The sequence below is a fragment of the Carassius auratus genome, unplaced genomic scaffold, assembly GCF_003368295.1.
Source record: "Carassius auratus strain Wakin unplaced genomic scaffold, ASM336829v1 scaf_tig00033886, whole genome shotgun sequence".
Lineage (NCBI taxonomy): Eukaryota > Metazoa > Chordata > Actinopteri > Cypriniformes > Cyprinidae > Carassius > Carassius auratus.
Window position 1 is genome coordinate 56,907 of NW_020526110.1, and position 20,569 is coordinate 77,475.

Below are 20,569 nucleotides of genomic sequence, written 5' to 3' on the forward strand. Positions count from 1 at the left end.
TCTTCTCTTTTCGCTTTCAATTCACCTTTTAATAGCCATCATACTGTTTGCAGAAGTTAGACGTTGTTCTCTTCGATCAGCTGTTCATTTCCACATTCCTCAGCTGTCAGGTTTGGATAACATTATCAGTAAATTGACTGATCTTTAATTTAGCTGGAAATAGGCAATTACTCTGTTTTGGGGGCTGCTGGCGAGATCTTCCATTAATTCATGCTGAACAAACAGCAGACAACAGATCCTCCTTTTTTCACAGTGAGCGCTACAACAGCCTGCTATCTTTTAATGACCCACCATCAAGCTATCGCTGCCGTTTCCATCTCTCAGATCGGCCGTCCTATCGCAGGGCTAAAAACCTGCAACAATGGCGTTTGCATAAAAAACTGCCTCGCATGTCAAAGATTACAGTAATCAGGCTCATGTGTGCTGCGATATAGCGAATGCTTACATAACACTGCTCTGCTAGATAGGTGAACTGGATGCTAAGAGCTGCTCAAGACGAGATAGCAGAACTTATACATCCTTCACCCACCCAAGAGTGGCCATAATGACAGACCTCCTCCTCACAATCTTTTTCATAGCCTTAGCCCAAATATGAAGAGTCATTTTATATGCCTCTCAGCTTTTAAAACCATACATTTGATGTGGAAGCTAAAAAATTATGTACTGTAGTTGTTATGGGTCATGTGTGACCGCTTGGACACATGGGGTTTGTAATATGGCATGAGACTATCGACGATCTGGTCAGGGTGGCATGGCCTCAAGAGTGCCATATTGCATTTTTAGATGGGTTCAGTTCAACCTAAAATGTCCAGACTTTGTTGTGTTTGCAATTAACTATTTTCTCAGTAGCTTACTAATGCGGTGCTCTTACTTTTTGTGTAAAAATTGAAATGACAAAAAATGTGTAATGCATTCATCTGTTGTCTTTATTCTGATATCGTTATTGTATATTCTACTCCTTTTAATTAGAATCCTAGTTGCAGTATACATAGAGCATGCAAAAAATATATATTTTATATGTATTGTTTTATATAGTTTCCTTTTGTTTTACTTTTATTCACTACACATTTAGTCTGCTCTAGGGTATTTTTGTTCTGTTAAACTTATGTGATAGTAACTACAGTAGTAGACAGTGCTGTTGTAGCAGCCACCCTGTGGCACAAGATGCTTACTGCAGTCATGTTGTAGAAAGGGTAATGCACAGACACATTTAAAACTGCTTTTACTTATTTAATGTATATACTGTAGGACAGAGGATGCAAAATATTGTCTTAACACCAGAATTAAAAAAAAAAAAAAATTGCACTGAATTAAAAGTTTATGTAAGACCACAGCTTTTTTCAAAATAAAATGATGGATAACCTTTTTTGTGCAAATATCAAAAACAGTAACACAATAGCACAGATAACAACGACTTCCTTTATTTTTATTTAAATGAAGCAGAGTATTGTATAGATGGTTGCAGGTTTCCTCAGAGCCGCCTTGTGTCCGTCTTTCAAGCTGAGCATGAAGGGCAGTAATCAGGGTATGGCGGGGCGTGTGGCTGCACGGGGGTCTGCCAGCACTAATGACAGGATACAGGGCTGGACTTTGGCTCCCTTGTTTTGTGCTCCGCTATCATGATCAGTTTCCAGAATGTGCGCATGGTGACTGTCATTTGTCACTTTGCTGTTCCAGCTGGATGAAACTGTCCCTACTCTCTGGACACATGCTCCAGAGCCAGCACCGCTCTATGGATGTGAGAGTTCTGATAGATAGTTCTGATAGATAGGTTAACATTCGCTCTCTTTCTCACACAAAACATCAGTTACAGTCATCGTATCATTCAGAAATTGAAAACTTAAACTTAATGTAAAAATAAAAGCCAATTAAAAATTTGAATAAATTGTACAATAGCATATAAATAATATAAATAATTATATGGAGGTCAATGGTAACCAAACCTGGAGTGACATGTAAATTATGACAGAATTGTAACTTTTTTTTTTTCATCTCTTTAAGACGACTTTTTTAGTTAGTCTGTTTTAAGCTGTCAAGTCAGGTCACCTTTATTTATATAGCGCTTTTAACCATACAGATTGTGACAAAGCAACTGAACGGCATTAAATAGGAAAACAGTGTGTCAGTAATGCAAAATGGCAGTTCATCATTGAATTCAGTGATGTCATCATTCAGCACAGTTCAGTTTAAATAGTATCTGTGCAATCAAGTCGACGATATCTATGGAATTGAAGTGTCCCAAACTAAGCAATCCAGAGGCGACAGCAGCAAGGAACCAAAACTCCATCGGTGACAGAATGGAGAAAAACCTTCTGCAGCAAAGTCAGACTGTGCAGAAGAATCATCTGACTCCCGTGGTCTTGTCCTGGTGGCCGTAAGCTGTTATTGAAGATGGTAGGCTTCTCATTTTAGCATGCGCATTAGCATTTGGTTCAAGACTTTTGTGCATATTAGGAAAATTTTATTTTAATACAGTGAATGCAAATGAGCTGTGATCTAGCAGAGGCTTGAGCAAAACAAAACAAACTCTGACAGAATAAGTTAAATAAGTTGCAAACCAGACCAGTTGCCATTATGCGGATAGTCAAACGTTTGGCTGTGCAAGCCCTGACTCGTTATACCATGTCCAACCAGGCCATCTAGACCCTTCTGCACCTCATTGCCCCGAGCTCCCATGCAAAACATCCACAAAGGGTCACCTGGCATTCTCGACTAGTGAATTTTCTATATTGATTTCCAAGTTTTCTCCAGTTTGACCTGGGGGCTATTAATTCCTTGAGAGTGGTGGGTAGGCACTGTAGGCAGAGATTTATAGTAGAAGCAGACAGCTGTGGATGATGAATGTGGGTGTCACTACAGGCCCAGCACTGGCAGAGTGGAGGCCGCGGGCACGGGGAGGACCCTGAAAATGTGCATTGCCGTTCTTCCATTTCTCAGATCAACAGCATGGGCACTACAACAGAACCTTAGCTTCAAATTCAAGCAAAATATGCCTTCTCGTGCTCATAGCAGTCTCACACACTGAAAAATGCACAATATACAGTTTTACAGCCTATGGAATGCATTGGAATGCATTCATGTGAACAGCTGGATATAAACTAATGCAACTAGAATCGTGACATTAAGGATTTGGGTTAGACTTGTGTGTGTTTTGGTCACAATGTTTAACCATTTGAGGTGCTGTTGATGTTCGCATCCTCCCAGCCTTGTTAGCAAACATACTGCTGTTCTTTCTTCACTAATGCAGCTGATTAATCAGCAAAACGATACATCAATTGACCTCTATTTTCCTATTAGTTTTGTGTGTATTTTATGTACAGTGCATTCTGAGATTGGCTTTAGCATGCAATGCTTTGCCGTGGGTTTTTATAAAACTTTTTTTCATTTTTTTTTTTTTTTTTTTAACAAAAGCTTTAGGAAGTACATATAGCCTCTTTGGTTGTAAATTGTCTAGCTGAAAAATAAAGACTTCGTAGGAAAGTTTCTTTTTCCAGTTTATTTCAGAATCTGTAAGGCAAGATAACAACCTGATGAAATTTTTAGGCCATCCACACTCTCAAACAAATTTATTTCTGTGTCTGGAACCAGTCAATGCTGAGATAGCTCTACACAAACAGATCCTTGGAGTTTTCTCATGCCTATCTATATTATGTCTCCGTTACTCTCGCTGGTCTTTACTGCAAACTACATACCAGGTTTTGTTAGATAAAGCCATGGCATTATATTCAAATGTCAGATTTCTATGTGAACAATATTCAAGTAAACCTTCTTTTCATCTAGGGAAACTAATAGTTGTTCTCCCTTGAAATGCTTTTGTTTGAATGACATATGATGCTTTTCTGCTATGGCTTGCACCAAGCTCCGAAATGCAATTAATGCAATTAAAGAATATTTCAGAAACAAGATATAACAGTTTGGACAACTGAAATATGATTTGCAAGCTCAGAATCAAGACTGGGGAAGGTTACAGATATTTCGCAGCTCTGAGCGGCTCATCAGCTGAATTAAACCGGCTGACATTTCATGGGCCGTCTGAGAGCATCACAATGACAATGCCATAGAACAGACCAAATTGCACAGTATCAATTTGTGTCAGACACTGAGGCTGCCCCTGGTGTTGTGGGACAATTTGCAAGATGAAACTTGATTTAGGTGATGAAAAATGCACCAGACAGGATAAATAGAAATGATAATGTTACAACTAACAGCAATCATCGTCTAATCAATGTCTGGCAGTTTTCAGTCATGCTGAAGTCCTCAAGGTCATATTTGGGACTTTGAGATGCTTGCGAGGATTCTGTGTGTAATAATAATCTCTTTATCCCTTTTTTCTTTCTCCATTCATTATTTATTTTATGAGTATGGGTGTGTGTATGAAAGTATTCAGGTACTGGACAGCAGAAATTTCGTTGCACTTCTTTTACACTGACAATAAACTTAAACAACAAACAAATTCTCAGAATCCTCTGTTCAGAGATGACCTGATGTTTCAATGTATTCTACTTGATGTACAGCATAATGGAACAACTTGGCTGCTGAAAATTCAGCTTTACAATCATAGAAATAAATTACAAATATTAAAATATATTCAAACAGAAATTTGTTATTTTAAATTATAATATTTTTGAATATTAATATGTTTACTGTATTCTTAGTAAAATAAATGCAGCTTTGGTGAGCATAATCTTACTTTCCTCAGACATTTGAATGGTAGTGCATTAGTTATTTACATGATTTCATATACATTCATATACATGTCATCTGAAAGCTGAATAAACAAGCTATCCATTAATGTATGGTTTATTAGGATCTGACAATATTTGGCTGAGATACAACTATTTGAAAATCTGGAATCTGAGGGTGCAAAAAAAATCTAAATACTGAGAAAAATTGTCCAAATGAATTCTTAGCAATGCATATTGCCAATCAAAAATTAAGTTTTGATATATTTATGGTAGGAAATTTATAAAACCGTCTATACATGCTCTACCATCATGCCAGTTTTTCAGACCTGGAAATTTTCTAGACAACAGCTGCAATACGTGCATTACATTTCTCTGATTCTGCAGCTGAAGTAATCTTTCCTTCATGATATTAGAGTTTTAAAAGAGCCAGTGTACATCAGTTTATCTGACAGCACCATGACGGTTTAAAGAGAAGAAATACTGTTTTTGGAAGAACAATAAAAGACTGAAGTTAACAGTTTTAGTCTTGTGGAGAAAAATGACGATGTTTGTATGAGATGTGAGGAACCAACGTATGGCTTAGTCTGAGAAATGTATCCCCCTCAGGGAGAATGATATTTATGATCTAGACACACAACAGAGGAGAACAGGCTGGATATCTCAGTGGCTTTTCTGCAGAAACAGGACAATCTTTCCATTCCGCTTTGCCCTTCTTTTACACTTCCTGCACCTGAGAGGATGTTTGATTTACACCCCGCAATGTCCAGGATTAACTGTAATATCAGGGCTGGAGCGTTTGTGTCGATTGCTTGCACTCACAAAACAGCATGATGTTCTAATTGTAAAATGTATTTAGGAGCATGTGTGTAAATAAATAAAAAAAATGTCCCGGTGGAGTTTTATTAAATCTAAGTCCATAAAAAGGCTTAAATTTCTTTAACTGTATAACTTATAATTTTAAGAATTTAAATTTGAGGATGGAAAAAAGGAATCATAAACAGCCTAGTGTAACTATTTTACTTCAGAAGACTATAATTTCATTTCAAATTAAATTTGTGGTGCTGGTGCATGTTCTACAGGTTCACGATTTCATAATACTGCACATTTACAGTAAACCAATAAATTGCTTATCATCTACTGTTGATGAATTATCACACTATTTGCTTTATTATTATTATTATTATTATTTTGCATATTGCAGTATGTTTTATATGGTTGTAAGAGTCCCAGAATCCTCCATTTTATCTCCCCATCTTTTTGAAAAGCTGTCAATATTGGCAAAAAAAAAAAACAAAGAAAAAAAAAAAGCCTGCTGTATTTCGGTCCTGTTTATAATTAAAAGTCCCACATTTTGCATAAAGGTTATGTAATTACATAATTATTCAATATAGTTTGATGCAGAAATATTTAAAAACTATTTCGAAAATGTTAAATAATTTTGCTTTTAAGTATCTCTTTGTATCCCTTGATTTTAAAAAATAAATACAAATAATAATACTAAAAAACTAAAATTTGTATACATCTTTCATTGTGCCCCTAATTTTTTTAATGTGCATCTAAATATTTAAATCTAAGAGCATGTGTGCTTTGGGGGAAAAAAGTAAGTGTCAAGCTCTGATAAAACTAAGCAATTGCTCAGAGCACATGGCCAGGTGTCTTTGCCTTAACTGACAGGCACTAGGACCCAGAGCACAATGTTAGATTTGGGAAGCAGGCAGGGGGCAGGACTTGCTTCCTCAGAGCTTTTGTGGTAGAAAGTGCCATTGCAGATTTGTAACCCTATTACCATAGTTATCAAGAAAACCAGACCCACATGCTTGTGCCAGCACAGCCCGAGACAATTACCGCTGAGAGGCAGTAGCCTGGCCTATTGGTATTATCACAGGTCATATTTGAATAGAGTCACCTTTCCTGGACTCTCTATTTAGAATCCAGCTTTAAAAAAAAAAAAAAAAATCTTATTCATTATTTTCAAAAGCCAGATAAAGATATCACAGAAATCATCCTCATTCAGTGATTCTTTGCTTACATCAACACAGGTTGTTTACAAAAACAATGACATCCGGCTGGAACTCTCCCGGCTCGCCCGCATTGTGGATCCCAAAATGAAGATTCAGGGAGATGTGGTGTTCAAGTGCGAGAATGTGGCCACTCTGGACCCCATCTCATTCGAGACGCCCGAGGCCTACATCAGCCTACCCAAGTGGAACACCAAACGCATGGGCTCCATCTCCTTCGACTTCCGTACCACAGAACCAAATGGCCTTATTCTCTTCACCCACGGGAAGCCGCAGGAAAGAAAGGATGCCCGTAGCCAAAAGAACACAAAAGTGGATTTTTTTGCAGTTGAGCTTCTGGATGGAAGCTTGTACCTGCTGCTGGACATGGGCTCTGGGACTATCAAAGTGAAAGCCACACAGAACAAGGTGAACGACGGGGCCTGGTATCATGTGGACATCCAACGAGATGGGAGATCAGGTCAGTGTGTGGATTCTCAGACAAATACTCTCACAAACACTTAAGTGTATTCTTTATTCCTATTACTATTAATGCTGAACACATTTAATAAATGCCTTTATTTATTTTTTAATCCAGTAGACTCTTTATTGTATATAATATGTACTTTATTTTAATAAATTCATTCATTAATATTTTTTTAAACTAGCGTTTGCACTATTCTGTTGCAGTATAGCTATTATTGTTGCCATTATTGATTTTTCTCATTTGTTTCTTTGTATAAATGTGAATTTAATCTTCAATAGATACAGTACAATTAGAAATATAATAATAATTATTATTATTATTGTTGTTGTTGTTTTTTAGTGTTGTCAAATCAATCAATTGCAATTAATTGTATAAAAAATAAAAGTTTGTGTTTATATAATATATGTGTGTGTACAAACACATGTATACATATACATGTATAAAATAAATATTTGCATGTAAAAAATAAAATAAAAATAAAAATATATATATATAAATATTACAAATATTTCTTAAATATATACATGTATGTGTGTATTTATTTATACAAATAAATAAACAGTACACACATATGTTATGTAAACACAAACTTTTATTTTCGATGTAATTAATTGATTTGATTATTCTAATATTTATTTATTCATTTATTTGTAATGGTTTTTAGCTTTTTTGTTACTTATGTTAACAGGTTACAGCATTACTGTATAGTGTAGGCGAAATAGGTACAATGAGTGTTTTTATGCAAAGCCTATTTTTTCACAATAAATACTAAATGGCTAGTATAACAAAACCATGTTAATGTGTGATTCCTTTAGTTTAACTTGTTTTTCTTTTTTTTATTAAATGTATTTAAAACATTATGTAACAGAGTAAATAAATGATCGTGAGTAATCTTACCTGATGCTGATATTACAATAGCCGGTATTAACAGTTTACGCGATCTTGCTCTTGATTTTATTATTTGTATTATTTTTTTATTATTATTTATTTGTCGCTAAGCAAATCTATGAAACATCCGCGCGGTAAGAGCATCTACGGTAATTCACGTTGGCCAAAACACACAAGGAAACGCGTTGTGAAATAAAATATCACCGGCAATCACATACATTTGCATTCGGACGGGATTAGTTTTCTCAGAGGATCACTGAGTTTGCTGAAAAACGGTAGGAAATTTGCTCTGTAATTATCACAGAGGTTGTGTGAGAAAAACACAGACGTGGCAGATTCGGACGGGATTAAAATCACCAAGTACGTCTGTGAAACGCAGATTTCTCTAACGACCCCATGTAAAACTAGTCCCGTCCGAATAGGGCTTTAGAAATAAAGACATTACACAAGACATTAAATCGGTTGGATACTGTAATTGCTTGTGTGTTTTCCATAGGCGTTAAGCTCTGCAGCCCAAAGATAACAGCTTTAAACAAAAACCACAGTGGTTAGTCACCAATAATGTCCAAAGCAGGACATTTAGTCCAAAGCAGGCTGACATTTCCATTTCATTTCACATCTACTTTGACATAACTTTCTATTAGGTTTTATCCCCTCTATCTTTCTCTGTGTCCTCCTTCAGCTCTTTCTTTCTTTCATTGCCCTTGACTCGCTGGCACTCTGTTTCTGAATCGATCGACGACTGCTCCATATCACTTCATAGCACAGGGCCCTTGGGAGGTCTTGTAGGACATCGATATTGCGAGGTTTTAGACAGAGCCATGTGGGTGACTGGAACAGTTTCAGTTCTGAAGAGATTTTTCCCATTGATCCCTGGTTCCTCACACGGGATGCCTTGTTTACATCAGTGCGTCTGTACAAGATTCACACACTCCCCATGAGGTCATAAATAAAAAAATATTTCCCTATTTTTCTCTCTTGTGGACAGGATAGACACGTGACAAACTGAACCCGCAGTGCATTAATTAACACTAATTTAGTTTTTAGTTTATCGTCTCTTCACATTAAACATTAATTCATTTAATTAAATTGTTTTATTCATTTAATTCAATTTCAAATTTTTTATTATATTTTTTATTTTAACATCACCTTCACTTAAGAAATTATATATATATATATATATATATATATATATATATATATATATATATTTATTTATTTATTTATTTATTTAACAACTTTTTAGCATTATGTATATTCTGTTATTTTAGTTTTACACTTCCAGTTTTAATTTTAATTTTAATTTAAAAACAAATTGCTCTTAAAATCCTGATTTATTTACATTTTACCTTTTTTTTTTCAGACAAATTTACCCCCACCCCCTCCCAAAAAAATATCATATATTTGGCAACAATATTAGCTTTACTGCAATAAAGAATAGAGCAGTTAAATAAGCTTTTTTATTATTATTATTATTTTTTTTTTTTTTTTTTTTTATTGCAGCTTTATTTTAGTGAACAAATATGTTTTTAAGCTTTGTCATTAAAATTACTTTTGGGGACATTTTTTTATGGGTTAAAAGCACAAACCTAAACTGCTAAAAAACTAATTGTAACATTACTGAAACCCTAACAATAACTTTGTGAATGTGTTTTATGTATTTTATGGCTCATATAATCTCTTTTTTTTTTCAGGCACCATATCTGTTAACAGCCGTCGCACTCCGTTCACCGCCAGCGGCGAAAATGAGATCCTGGACCTGGAGGGGGACATGTACCTGGGCGGCCTCCCCGATAACAGGGGCGGCCTGATCCTTCCCACCGAATTATGGACTGCTATGCTAAACTACGGCTATGTGGGATGCATTCGGGACTTGTTCATTGACGGTCGCAGTAAGGACATCAGGCAAATCGCTGAGGCCCAGAACGGTGCAGGCATCAAACCTTCCTGCAACAAGATGCCAGGCAAACAGTGCGACAGCTATCCGTGCAAGAACAAAGGCGTGTGCAAAGAAGGATGGAATCGCTTTATCTGCGACTGCACAGGCACCGGTTACTGGTCCCGCACGTGTGAGAGGGGTGAGTTAGCTGCCTTTACATTTCCCTTTTCTTTATTAGTTCATAAAAAACCTAGCAGCCCTGGTTTCCTAGAATTATTTTTTTTTGCTTTGTTTTAGAATAAACCCGAGAGGCAGGTTTAATTTCAATTGCCACATTTAAATAATAAAAAAGGACTGTTTAGAATAACCGTCACGCCAGTTTGTTTAGCTTCTCACCTGTAAAATCCCATCTGCTGCTGTTTGTAGACAGCAGATTAGCTCTCACATAATCAGTTAAACTATAAGCTCATTAATATCTCAGCATGTTGCTGTATGGAAGCTGATGTTTTCTGGGATTTGGGGTGTGTTTTGTCTGAACCAAACCTCTGATGATGCCATACCAGCTGCTAATACAGTACAGATCTTCAGATGTCACTGGAAAAAAAGAAAAAGAAAAAATTGTGTGAAAAACAAAGTGGAGTGGTTTTGGTAGATGACAGGAGATGGCTGTGTTTTTGAGTGGTTGTGGTTCTTTTGCTTGTGGCTGCATGGTTGAAGGGCTCCATATGGGCCGGAACACAGGGGTTCCAGGTTACCAGGTAATAGAGGGACTTCCAGCTTGTCTGTGAACACTGAACAAAGCATCATGTTGGCATGAGAACTGGTTACTCTGTTGGGCTTCATTTATTTGTGTAATATTAGATTTTTGCAGTGGTGCCTTAAATAATTATTTTGGGTTTCCCAGAGAACATTTCTGAGAATACTTTTTTTATTTAAATAACCATTTTTTTTCTTAGTGTGAAGAATATTTTATTAACCTGAATAATCTTTTCCCACTATAAAGAACCTTTGTGCAATGGAAAGTTTCCATGGGTGTTAAAGGTTCTTCGTGAAACCAGCAAAAGCATTATAGAACCTGTATTTTTTAAAGTGTAGGCTGCTGTTTACAGTAACTGTTTGTCAGGATAATGTTTCAATAACATATCTCAAATCGCCAATAAAATCTGACTATTACTTCTTTATCCCTTCTTATTTATTGATTTATTTTTAAAAAACTATCTTATGTATACTCTCTACTACCTGTATAACAGAGCTAATATTTTTGGCGGCTTTATGATAAACTGCTTGTGATTTTTGTCATTTGGGACTTTGGGGTAAAAATATCGGAAGATTAAAATAACAATAATAATAAAATAAAACAAAGTTTAGACTTTAGCCTCCCTATCAAGAACAAAAATGAGTCTCAAGAGGATACAAAGGGTCAGACGTAGCAAACATTGACATGGATTGTTGTGTTTTTGTATTGTCAGACGACATCATGGAAACATGATATAGTTTTCTGTCCTTGTGCAGTGTTTTTAGACAAATGTAAGTCATAAACAGCTGTTTAACACACCATTGGCAGAGATACAGATTGTAAATTGACCTTCTGCACGTTCATTTGCTGTGAATGTCAGTCATCATCATCTGCCTGGGCATTTGACTGAGTGTCACCTCGTGTTATAGTAAGTTTGTGAGAAGAGCGAGTATGAGAAGCATTCTGATACTGACTAGAGATGCGTCTAAACATTGTCATTCGACTGCACTTATGCCACAAGGCAAAATATTCAGCTTTCAACATGTCAGTCACCCACATACAGTACTAATGCACATCTGTGTGCACCTGGACATCACATTTACATGGCTCATGTCTGAACTAATACGCAAACATTAGACAACCCTTTCACTTAATAGCACATTATAATTTTTAGTGATGCTTGCTAAGCGGCCTAACTAGAAAACACAGAAGAAATTTCTAGTAAAGTCTGTGTACCTTGACTCTTGACGTTCTAGTGTACAGTATGCATCACGCAGCCAGTAAACAGACTTTGTGTCGTTGGGTACACCAGCTGAGATTTTATGATGAGAGTCAGGTGTCCAATAGTTCTGCTAAACTACACAGTCAAGTTCTTTGTGTGTGTGTGTGTGTGTGTGTGTGTGTGTGTTATGATTCCAAACCAACACTCTTTCAAGAGTGCACACCCGACTACCTGATATTTGTCCAGATCTATTATCTGCTCCACAGAAGCCTGTAGCTGCTGCTCGGGCCAGACAACTAGCTGCTGTCACACACCACACTGTCCTCCTGTCAGTACACATACACTTCAGATTTTCTCTAATGCACACTCAGCATTTCAACCCTGACAAAAACACCTCATTTTTTCTTTCCAGATTGAGGAATTGTGACTGTGTGCATCGCAATTTTAGGCCCAGAAGATTCATTGTCTGCTGAAATTCAAAACATTTAATACACTGGTCATATAATAAGAAAATATACATATATTTTTATATTAAAATACTTTTAAATTACTGTTCTGTTTAAAAGTAAAAAAAAATAAAAATAATAATTAGACTATAGTTTTTTTTTTTAATTATTTAAAATGATTTCTTATGATATGACCCCTTCATTAAATGTTTAGCATTTCTACAAGCTGATCAGTATGATACAATTCTATCTAAGCAGTAAACATCTAACCATGTTATATCACATCATTTTATATTATACAAAAGCCTACATATATGTATAAAAATGTGCATGAATGCGTTTTTTCCTCTCTCACTTTTGTGAGTTTGATTGGCATGAATTATCTTCTAAACAAAGAAAACGTCCCTCACAGAACAGCCTGCCTGAATATAAAACAAGCGCAAGCTGTAGTGTCTAAAATAACAATTTTAATAGTTATTAAATTCATTATGCAGCTGGGATCTCTCAAGTCATTTCATATCTTATTCTTATAATTACACACAACACCATTGCATATGAGTTCAGAAAACACTTTTGAGGAGTGCTTTATTCTTTATAGAGCCAGAATTCTAATTGAACTCTGGGCAGTTTTACATATTACAGTATTATATTTACTGTATGTAATTAATTGACTATAACATTGGCAGTATATTCACAATATAGAGCACAGTGCCATTTACTAATTATTATTTATAGTCTATTATTTTACTTAATAAAAATTGAATGAAAACAAACTAATTCCGAGTGCCATCTTTGCACAGAAGGAAAGCATAATACCAAGCCAGTAACATAACAATCTGTTTTGTGTTAAGATTGAGATTTTAATATTTCGTTTAAATCTGTTATATCTGAATGATGGTTTAAAAAAATTTCCTTTAGCTTCCCAACAAGATGCAATACTGTTTTAGCTTACAGTAGAATAAAGTAAATACTGTGTAAAAATGGTAAAACCTATTTTCATGCGGTAATTGAACTCACTTTAATGCACCGTCTGATGTGCCTTGCCAATTTAGTGCTGAGGTTTAGTTTTGCGCTTTAATTCCTTCAGCCATTAATGTAGAAAATGAGTTTGTTTGGTTAATAAATGCAAAACCTAATTTCCGTGCCAACGGCCCTGATCATTACAAAAGTACCTCGACAGGTCATGCCTCAGTAATGTAAAATTAAATAACGAGATTAGATGATTGTGGGATGAGCTGATATGTTGATAATTGGTTCGCATATTTTGTTCATATGCATGGTTTGCCATGTGGGTTATTAACATATGTGTCTAAACACTGTTTTATTGTGTTTTTGTGTTTGCAAACAGGCCAAGTTGTACTGGGAACTTTGGTTTTCTACTAAGCACCACTGGCTATAGTGTTCGAGTTAATTGCTATTGATTCAGGCAGTATGATGGTCACCTATGCTGGCCTGGGGGCCCCAGAGAGCCAAAGTGGATCCCAGAGCCACGGCCCTTAAATCACCTGAGGGTGCACTGAATGCTAGTGCTATGGTCCCTTAACAACACTCAGATATAATCACAAATATGTTTACTCACATTCTTTTTCTATCTATTTTTTTCTATCTTTGTCAATACTATATTTCCCTGAGGCTTGACCCTAGTGAAAAGCCCATGTGGCACGGAGGCCTGGGCGATTTCTGCAAAACTTTACAACAAAAACTGCAGGTTCACTCAGTAGTGCTCTGCACTTCTGTTTTACTTTCCTGTTTTAGCACAAAAGGCTTTAGCATATATTGATTTGATACTGTAGTGTCTGATTAAGCCACAAAGAGCACATACAGATGACATCCATGAGGGTTTATCTTGCAATTACTCTTTCCAGCCTTATCTGGGTAATTATGTCAGTGATTTTACTCTTTCCTCAGGTTGTCTTTTCTTTTGATTGCCTTCATTTCTCTCTCTGTCTCTCTGTTTCATTCTCTTTGGAGAGATGATGAGGGGGAGGAACCTTTGTAAAATGTACAATGATTGGAGTATAGCATTTCATGGCAAAATTCACAAGACAAAACGCACAGAATTTAAAAAAGATAGATCAGTGCGATTTATTCTTGCAGCTACAAATGTGTGTATCCACAAACAAAAATACAGACACGTACATTTTTTATTCATTTAGAAAATGTCTAATGTGGCATTGAGGAAGATGTGAATTATGTTGGTCTGTTTTTCGATGTGGCATTGAGATAGATTTGAATTATCTTAGTCTCTTTTATTTTATTTTATTTTTTTAAATTGTAAAAACGTAGACATCTTTGTCCATTCCATAATATGCAAGTGTATTTATAGGGTCTAGTGCTAGTTTGCATTTTTTATATGATATATCAAGTTAAAAATAGTGGTTTGTTAATTATATTTATTTTTTATTTAGAGTTATCTCTTGTGGCAATTTATTTAAATATATTTAAAAAAAATTAAATTAAATAAACTGTGTTACGAAATTAAAGATTATTTTCTTTACATATATATATATATATATATATATATATATATATATATATATATATATATATATATTGCATTTACTGTTTTTATGTATTACATTATTACTTGCTTGCTTACAATAGAAATAAGCTATTATTATATGTATAACAGTAAGTTCTGATTCTCAAATCTAACTGAACAAGAGGCTTAGTGCTGATATTTCACCAGTATCAGCTTTCTGTGCTTTGAACAACTGATGTCAAACTGATTTTCTTTTTTCCATTAATATATGACTTGACCTGAAAAGGGACAGACGCAGGTATTCGCACACGCTCAGCTAATCTCTCTCTCTCCCGTTTCCTGTTCAGTGCAAATTTACGATCCTCTATACAAATCACAAGTGCACACTGAGGGTTAATGTAAATAAAAAGAACCAGTTGGCATAAAAAAAAACAGTATTTAACATTCTTACCACATGCATTAAGTGTAAAACACATAGACTCATGAAAGAAAAAAACAGAACATTGCGGTTGCTTGTTATACTCTGCAGTTGGCTTGTCATTATTGTGGTATTACACGTGGTTATCACGATAGCCCTAGTCCACACTCACATTTACATACATACCCACAAGTTCAGACATATCAGACTACGGGTATGGATCAACACTCAAGTCAGGTCTTGGGGGTAAACATGTCAGTATAAGATTTCACAGCAGTCGATCAAAACGTGGCCTTGTTATCTTCCCTCATCCCTTCCTCTCCATCCCCAGCAGTCTTCTTGATTTCACAGCTTCAGGAAATCAGCTCACATTCTGCAGATTTTCCCTCCCTATCATTCACTTCTCTTTGAAAAGTCTCTAATCATTCTGAATAGCCAATCAGTGCAGCACTAACAACAGCATTCATTTGGCCACGGTACACAAGCTCATCCAGACAGAAGTGAAAGGGAACTTTGTGTCTGCCATTGTGTAGCTCTTTATTTAGAACCGGGTAAAAATGATTTGTTCATTTACGAGATGCATCAGTGTGTTGACATATCAGACCCCATCAACAGAAAGTGTTTTGCCATTCCATCATGAGTGGGAAGAGGTGGTCTCTGCCGCTTGCCTGAGGAAATGGGAGATAGCATTGCTTTGCTTGACAGTTGTGGATATTGGATATTTCGAGAGTTTCCACATTCTCTTGTACTCTTTTTTCCCCTTTCTCACTCTGTTCTTGCATTCTGTCTTTGCTAGAATATATTCCTGTTTTATACTATAAATGGGCCACATTCATAGCTTTTTATTGTTACCGTTTAAGTCTGCTTACGTCAGTAAAAGGCTGTTCTTAATTCTGATTCTTCTAAAATAAATTATTTCTTAGTCTAGGGCAGAAAAAGCTAATCCCATAATGCATTGCAACAGCTGACCCAAGATGACTGATGGAGCCATATGAATCTCCTTGAGCAAAGAGTGATAAAGCTCATTGGGTTCTAAAGTGTTTTTTTTTTTTTTTTTTTTGCATTGGGCAACATTTTATAATCAGACCTGGATATTTAACATGAGGATTTAAATCAAGGTTCCAGAAGCCATTTCAGGTTTTAAAAGCATTTTGATGAATTATTCAGCAGATTTCCACTGGAACTGATCAGGATTAAAACTCATTTCTGAGAGTTTGCGACTAATCAAAATGAACTGGAATTAATTAATTTGAATAAAGTCTGTCATGAGCCTACTCTGGCCATTTTGACTTTAATAAAGTCCATCAGATAGTTAGGCTATGATATATTGTACCTTTTATAATTTTATGCTGAAAATTATCATTTGTTTGCTAATGCGTTAGCACTGAAGGTACCTGTACTGTACAGGCTATACAAACAGAGAATGGCTTCATATATACATAAACACTTTTTAATGAAGAGTGTCAGAGTAGAAACGTTGAATTATTATGAGTTGTATTTTTTTTCCACTTTATCTCTCTTATCCCTCTTGTGTAATACTTGTTTGGTGAAGTAACATGAATTTCTGTAGCTCAGAGTCTGAGCTAATGGCAGTGCTCTTAGTAAGATAATGCTTTTGTTTTTGAGTCTGTGATTTAAAGAAAAATGTGAAAGTGTTTTTTTTTTTGTTGTTGTTGTGGCATGCACATTACTTTCAATATTCATAGGAAGTGCAAGCATTTTTCTTTTCAAAGTCTTTTTTTTTTTGCTTTTCGTTTGTCTTTGAGCACTTATCTGTCATGCACACTTGAATTATTGAAATGAGCATACTGTGGAACAGAAAATCTGCATTTTTAATTGACTTCAGGAAGCAAACAGCTGAAAGAGAGAGAGAATATATATATATATATATATATATATATATATATATATATATATATATATATATATATTTACTTTTTTTCACAAGTTAGAGAAAAAAGGTCAGAACTGTGAGATATAACCTTAGAATTCTTCTTTACTTGCAGTTCTGATTTTGTATCTCACAGTTATGAGTTTATATATATAAACTAGTAATTTTGTGTTTTTGTGTGTGTGTTTGGGGGGGGGGGGGGGGGGACTTTTAATTCCACAATTTGTTTTCACAAATTTAATAGAAACTAACTCTGGTTGGTCACCTTACATGTTGGTCAGCAGTCTGTTTTTGTAGTTCTTTTTCAAAAAATGCTGCATTGTGGAGCAGACTTCATGCTGATAATGTCGCAAATACAGACTTTTGATTATGTATAAGCTGACTCTCAGGTCCCTGAATAGTACTGAATAGTACTGAGCATTTAAATAGTGTTTTATCACACTGCAAATCCAAGCTGACACCAAGTAAATTAGTCATCATTGAGCATTCACATTCCATAGTATTTCATTTTACATCAGTGTGGCTTTTTTTCTCTCCCTCCTCTCCGTGCATGGAGGCACACAGGAGCCGAGGTCTCTGTCTGCCCCTCTGTCACAGCTGGTTAGAGGAGCAAGAGGTGACATCCCTCGATAATCCACCTAACTTGCTCTTAGTAGTCAGTCACAGGCCTGCTGAAATTTTCAGATCGCAGGTGTTGGCAGCCTCAAAAACCTTCATAAATTACTGTGAGCTGAGGACCTTCATCAGGTGATACCAGGCTATTAAATAGTTTCTGTAATCTATGCCAGTCACTAACATTGCTGCTTTCTTCCCTTAGAAAAATTTAAATGAGCCATGAAAGGACAAGGAAGGAGAGCACAGTAGGGAACCACAGAGCGAGAGAGAGTCAGCATGAGAAAGACAAGAAATATGGGAACTCTAGCAGTTAGCATATGTGGCCATAATCTACAGCTATGATGCCCATGATGCTCATTCTATGATAAACACAACTAACCAAAACCATAGCTCTCCATGTCATTGCTATCTGGGAGAAATAATTTGGCCCTCTCCCTATTCTCTACTATCTGTCTACAATAAAATAAGATACCTAAGAAGAGAAGGATTCATGGAGGGCTTGTGGGTTTGCTGTAAGTGGTGCAGCTCTGCGGTTGAAAACAGTTTGTTTTCAGTGGCAGGAGAGTTATTGAACTGTTTCTAATCCAGCTCTGAAGCTAAATGAGTGCAGACAAGAGCGGTCTGCAAGCTGCTTCCACAATCGCAGCTGAAACAGAACAAAGTAAATCCTTTTGTGTTGGCGTTGGGAGGAGGATGTGCCTACTGTATTTGGTCGCCCTCTTCTCTTTTTAAGCGTGCCTCTAAATTATTTGATTTGTTTATGGCAAGTGCAGGTGTCAGAAGCCTCCTTCAGGGTTTCACTATAAACCAGTCCTGTGCCCACACCAGTCATCTTTTAGAACACACCAGAAGGTGGGAACTGATTAACTCTTTTAAGTGATTTTTGGAGCATGCATAAGAAACTTGTACATTGTCTATTCGCAGGCGGCACGGGTTCTTTACATTTGTCCCTTGTGTGCAGTGTCCATGCGGTTGTGCTTTTTATTACCTGTTTTTAACATGGGTTTTCATTGTGTTGGACAACCATTAAAAAAACCCTCAATATATTGTTTTACATGCATCGTCATCAAAAGCCATCTGCTGCCATCTAGTGGCACGGGAAGGAAATATTAAAGTCTCTGATTGCCTACCAAAGGAGATAGAGGACATTTTAAAGGACAGATGCTGGGTATTTTTTATTTGATGCTATGCATAATAATGTGCTTCATTTCTAAGACAAATCAGATTTAAATGTAAAAGTATAATCAATACAATATTTTTTTCTATTTAAGTGAATTAATAGATTCAGTGTGTTATCACTTGATACTTGTTCCAAAGCCCTCTACATGACATTTAAGGCAAATCACCTTATGTAAAATAACACTGCTTCAAATCAACGGCCTGTAAGTCATTATAGTCACATTTAGGCCAGATGCTCTTTTAGATTTTTGACTGTTTATGATAGTCGAGCAGTTGTGCTTAGGAAAACCCTTTATTTTCTCCTTTATGACAAAATAATGCTCATTGAAAGTGACTGTTTTATGTATACTGTGTGATTGTGGCAGTGAGCCAAAATCACATGTCTCTTTTGCTCTTGTTAGAGACTGCCATTTGCATCATCCGGGGATTTTCTTCTCTAAAAAAGAGAGCACACACCTGTGACCATTCTTTAACATGCAGATGTGACTGTTTGTGGGGCTGTGACCACCTGCAAGTCTGTTTAACTACAAACATGTGCTGAACAATTTCCTGAATGATTTGGCTTAAGTAAAAGGTTTTAGTTTAGTTTTCACATCATTATTTGTCCACAGAAGCAGAGAATACTAGGACATGGTGTCCTTCCTGCAATCAGGACAACTATATGTTTCTCAATACCAAGTACACATAGTTCAGACTTGCGTCCTTGGTAGTAACTCGGGAGTGTGAATTCTGCTAATTTAACAGCAGCGTACTTGATAACGTCACTCGGCTCGCCTTGGATACTCTGATCATCCTCACTGTATGTATATTATTTACAATAAAATGAAAAGTTATTTCATACACCACTTCCTCTTATAAAACACAACCCTCTTTTCATTTTCATTTTAAAGATATAAAACATTAATATTTGGTTCAGACAATATGTGCATATACTATACTCTGATTATGTTTCACCACTACAGAGACATCAGAAGGAATAGTCAAGGTAAGGCTGCTTTCAGTTGGACACATAAGTGCCCAGTGATTGTCTGGTTCTCCAAACTCAAAGAAATTTTTTTTAATGGGTGCTATCTTCATAAATAAACCACATATTTAATTTTAAATAACTGCATTCTTGACATATTTGTTTAGAATCATTTTGGAGCTAGTAAACAGTGCTTGATCTTTGCATATTTCTCTTGTCAGATGAGACAACTTGGATAGAGGACTTGTATTTTAGTCAGCAGCAATGGTTTGAAGTTTCCACAAAAAGCATCTTGATGATGCATTTGTTTCTTATAAACATGTAGCTTACAATTACAATTATACATTAATTGTTGATTATTGTGGTACTTTATCAGCTGTTTGAACTCTCATTCTGACGGCACCCATTCATTGCAGAGATCAATTGCTGAGGAAATGATGTAATGCTAAATTTCTCCAAATGTCATCAGGAATTACCTTAAATCTAAACTGGGCAGTTGGACGCTTCACTGCAATGGCAGACATAATAAAAATCTCTCTTTCCATCTTAATTCCCAGCATGTGGCACCACAGGAGCTGATAAAGGTTAAGAGTCTAACCAGACAGATAAAGACAATGGCAACAGCTGCTCTGTTTTGAGCAACTGCTTACCAAATGGTCTCTGCATGTGTGTCTCATAGG

General features: G+C 36.0%; 1 protein-coding gene across 9 annotated transcripts in view; it reads left to right on the top strand.

Annotated features, from left to right (window-relative positions):
• Positions 1 to 20,569, top strand: part of LOC113081349 (neurexin-3a-like) — a 93,050-nt gene that overhangs the window by 55,045 nt on the left and 17,436 nt on the right. For all 9 annotated transcript variants that reach the window (XM_026253455.1, XM_026253447.1, XM_026253448.1 and 6 more), the window contains 2 exons: positions 6,725 to 7,163; positions 9,752 to 10,135. In XM_026253455.1, coding sequence (XP_026109240.1) covers positions 6,725 to 7,163; positions 9,752 to 10,135 — 823 coding nt within the window. The remainder of the gene's footprint in view (positions 1 to 6,724; positions 7,164 to 9,751; positions 10,136 to 20,569) is intronic.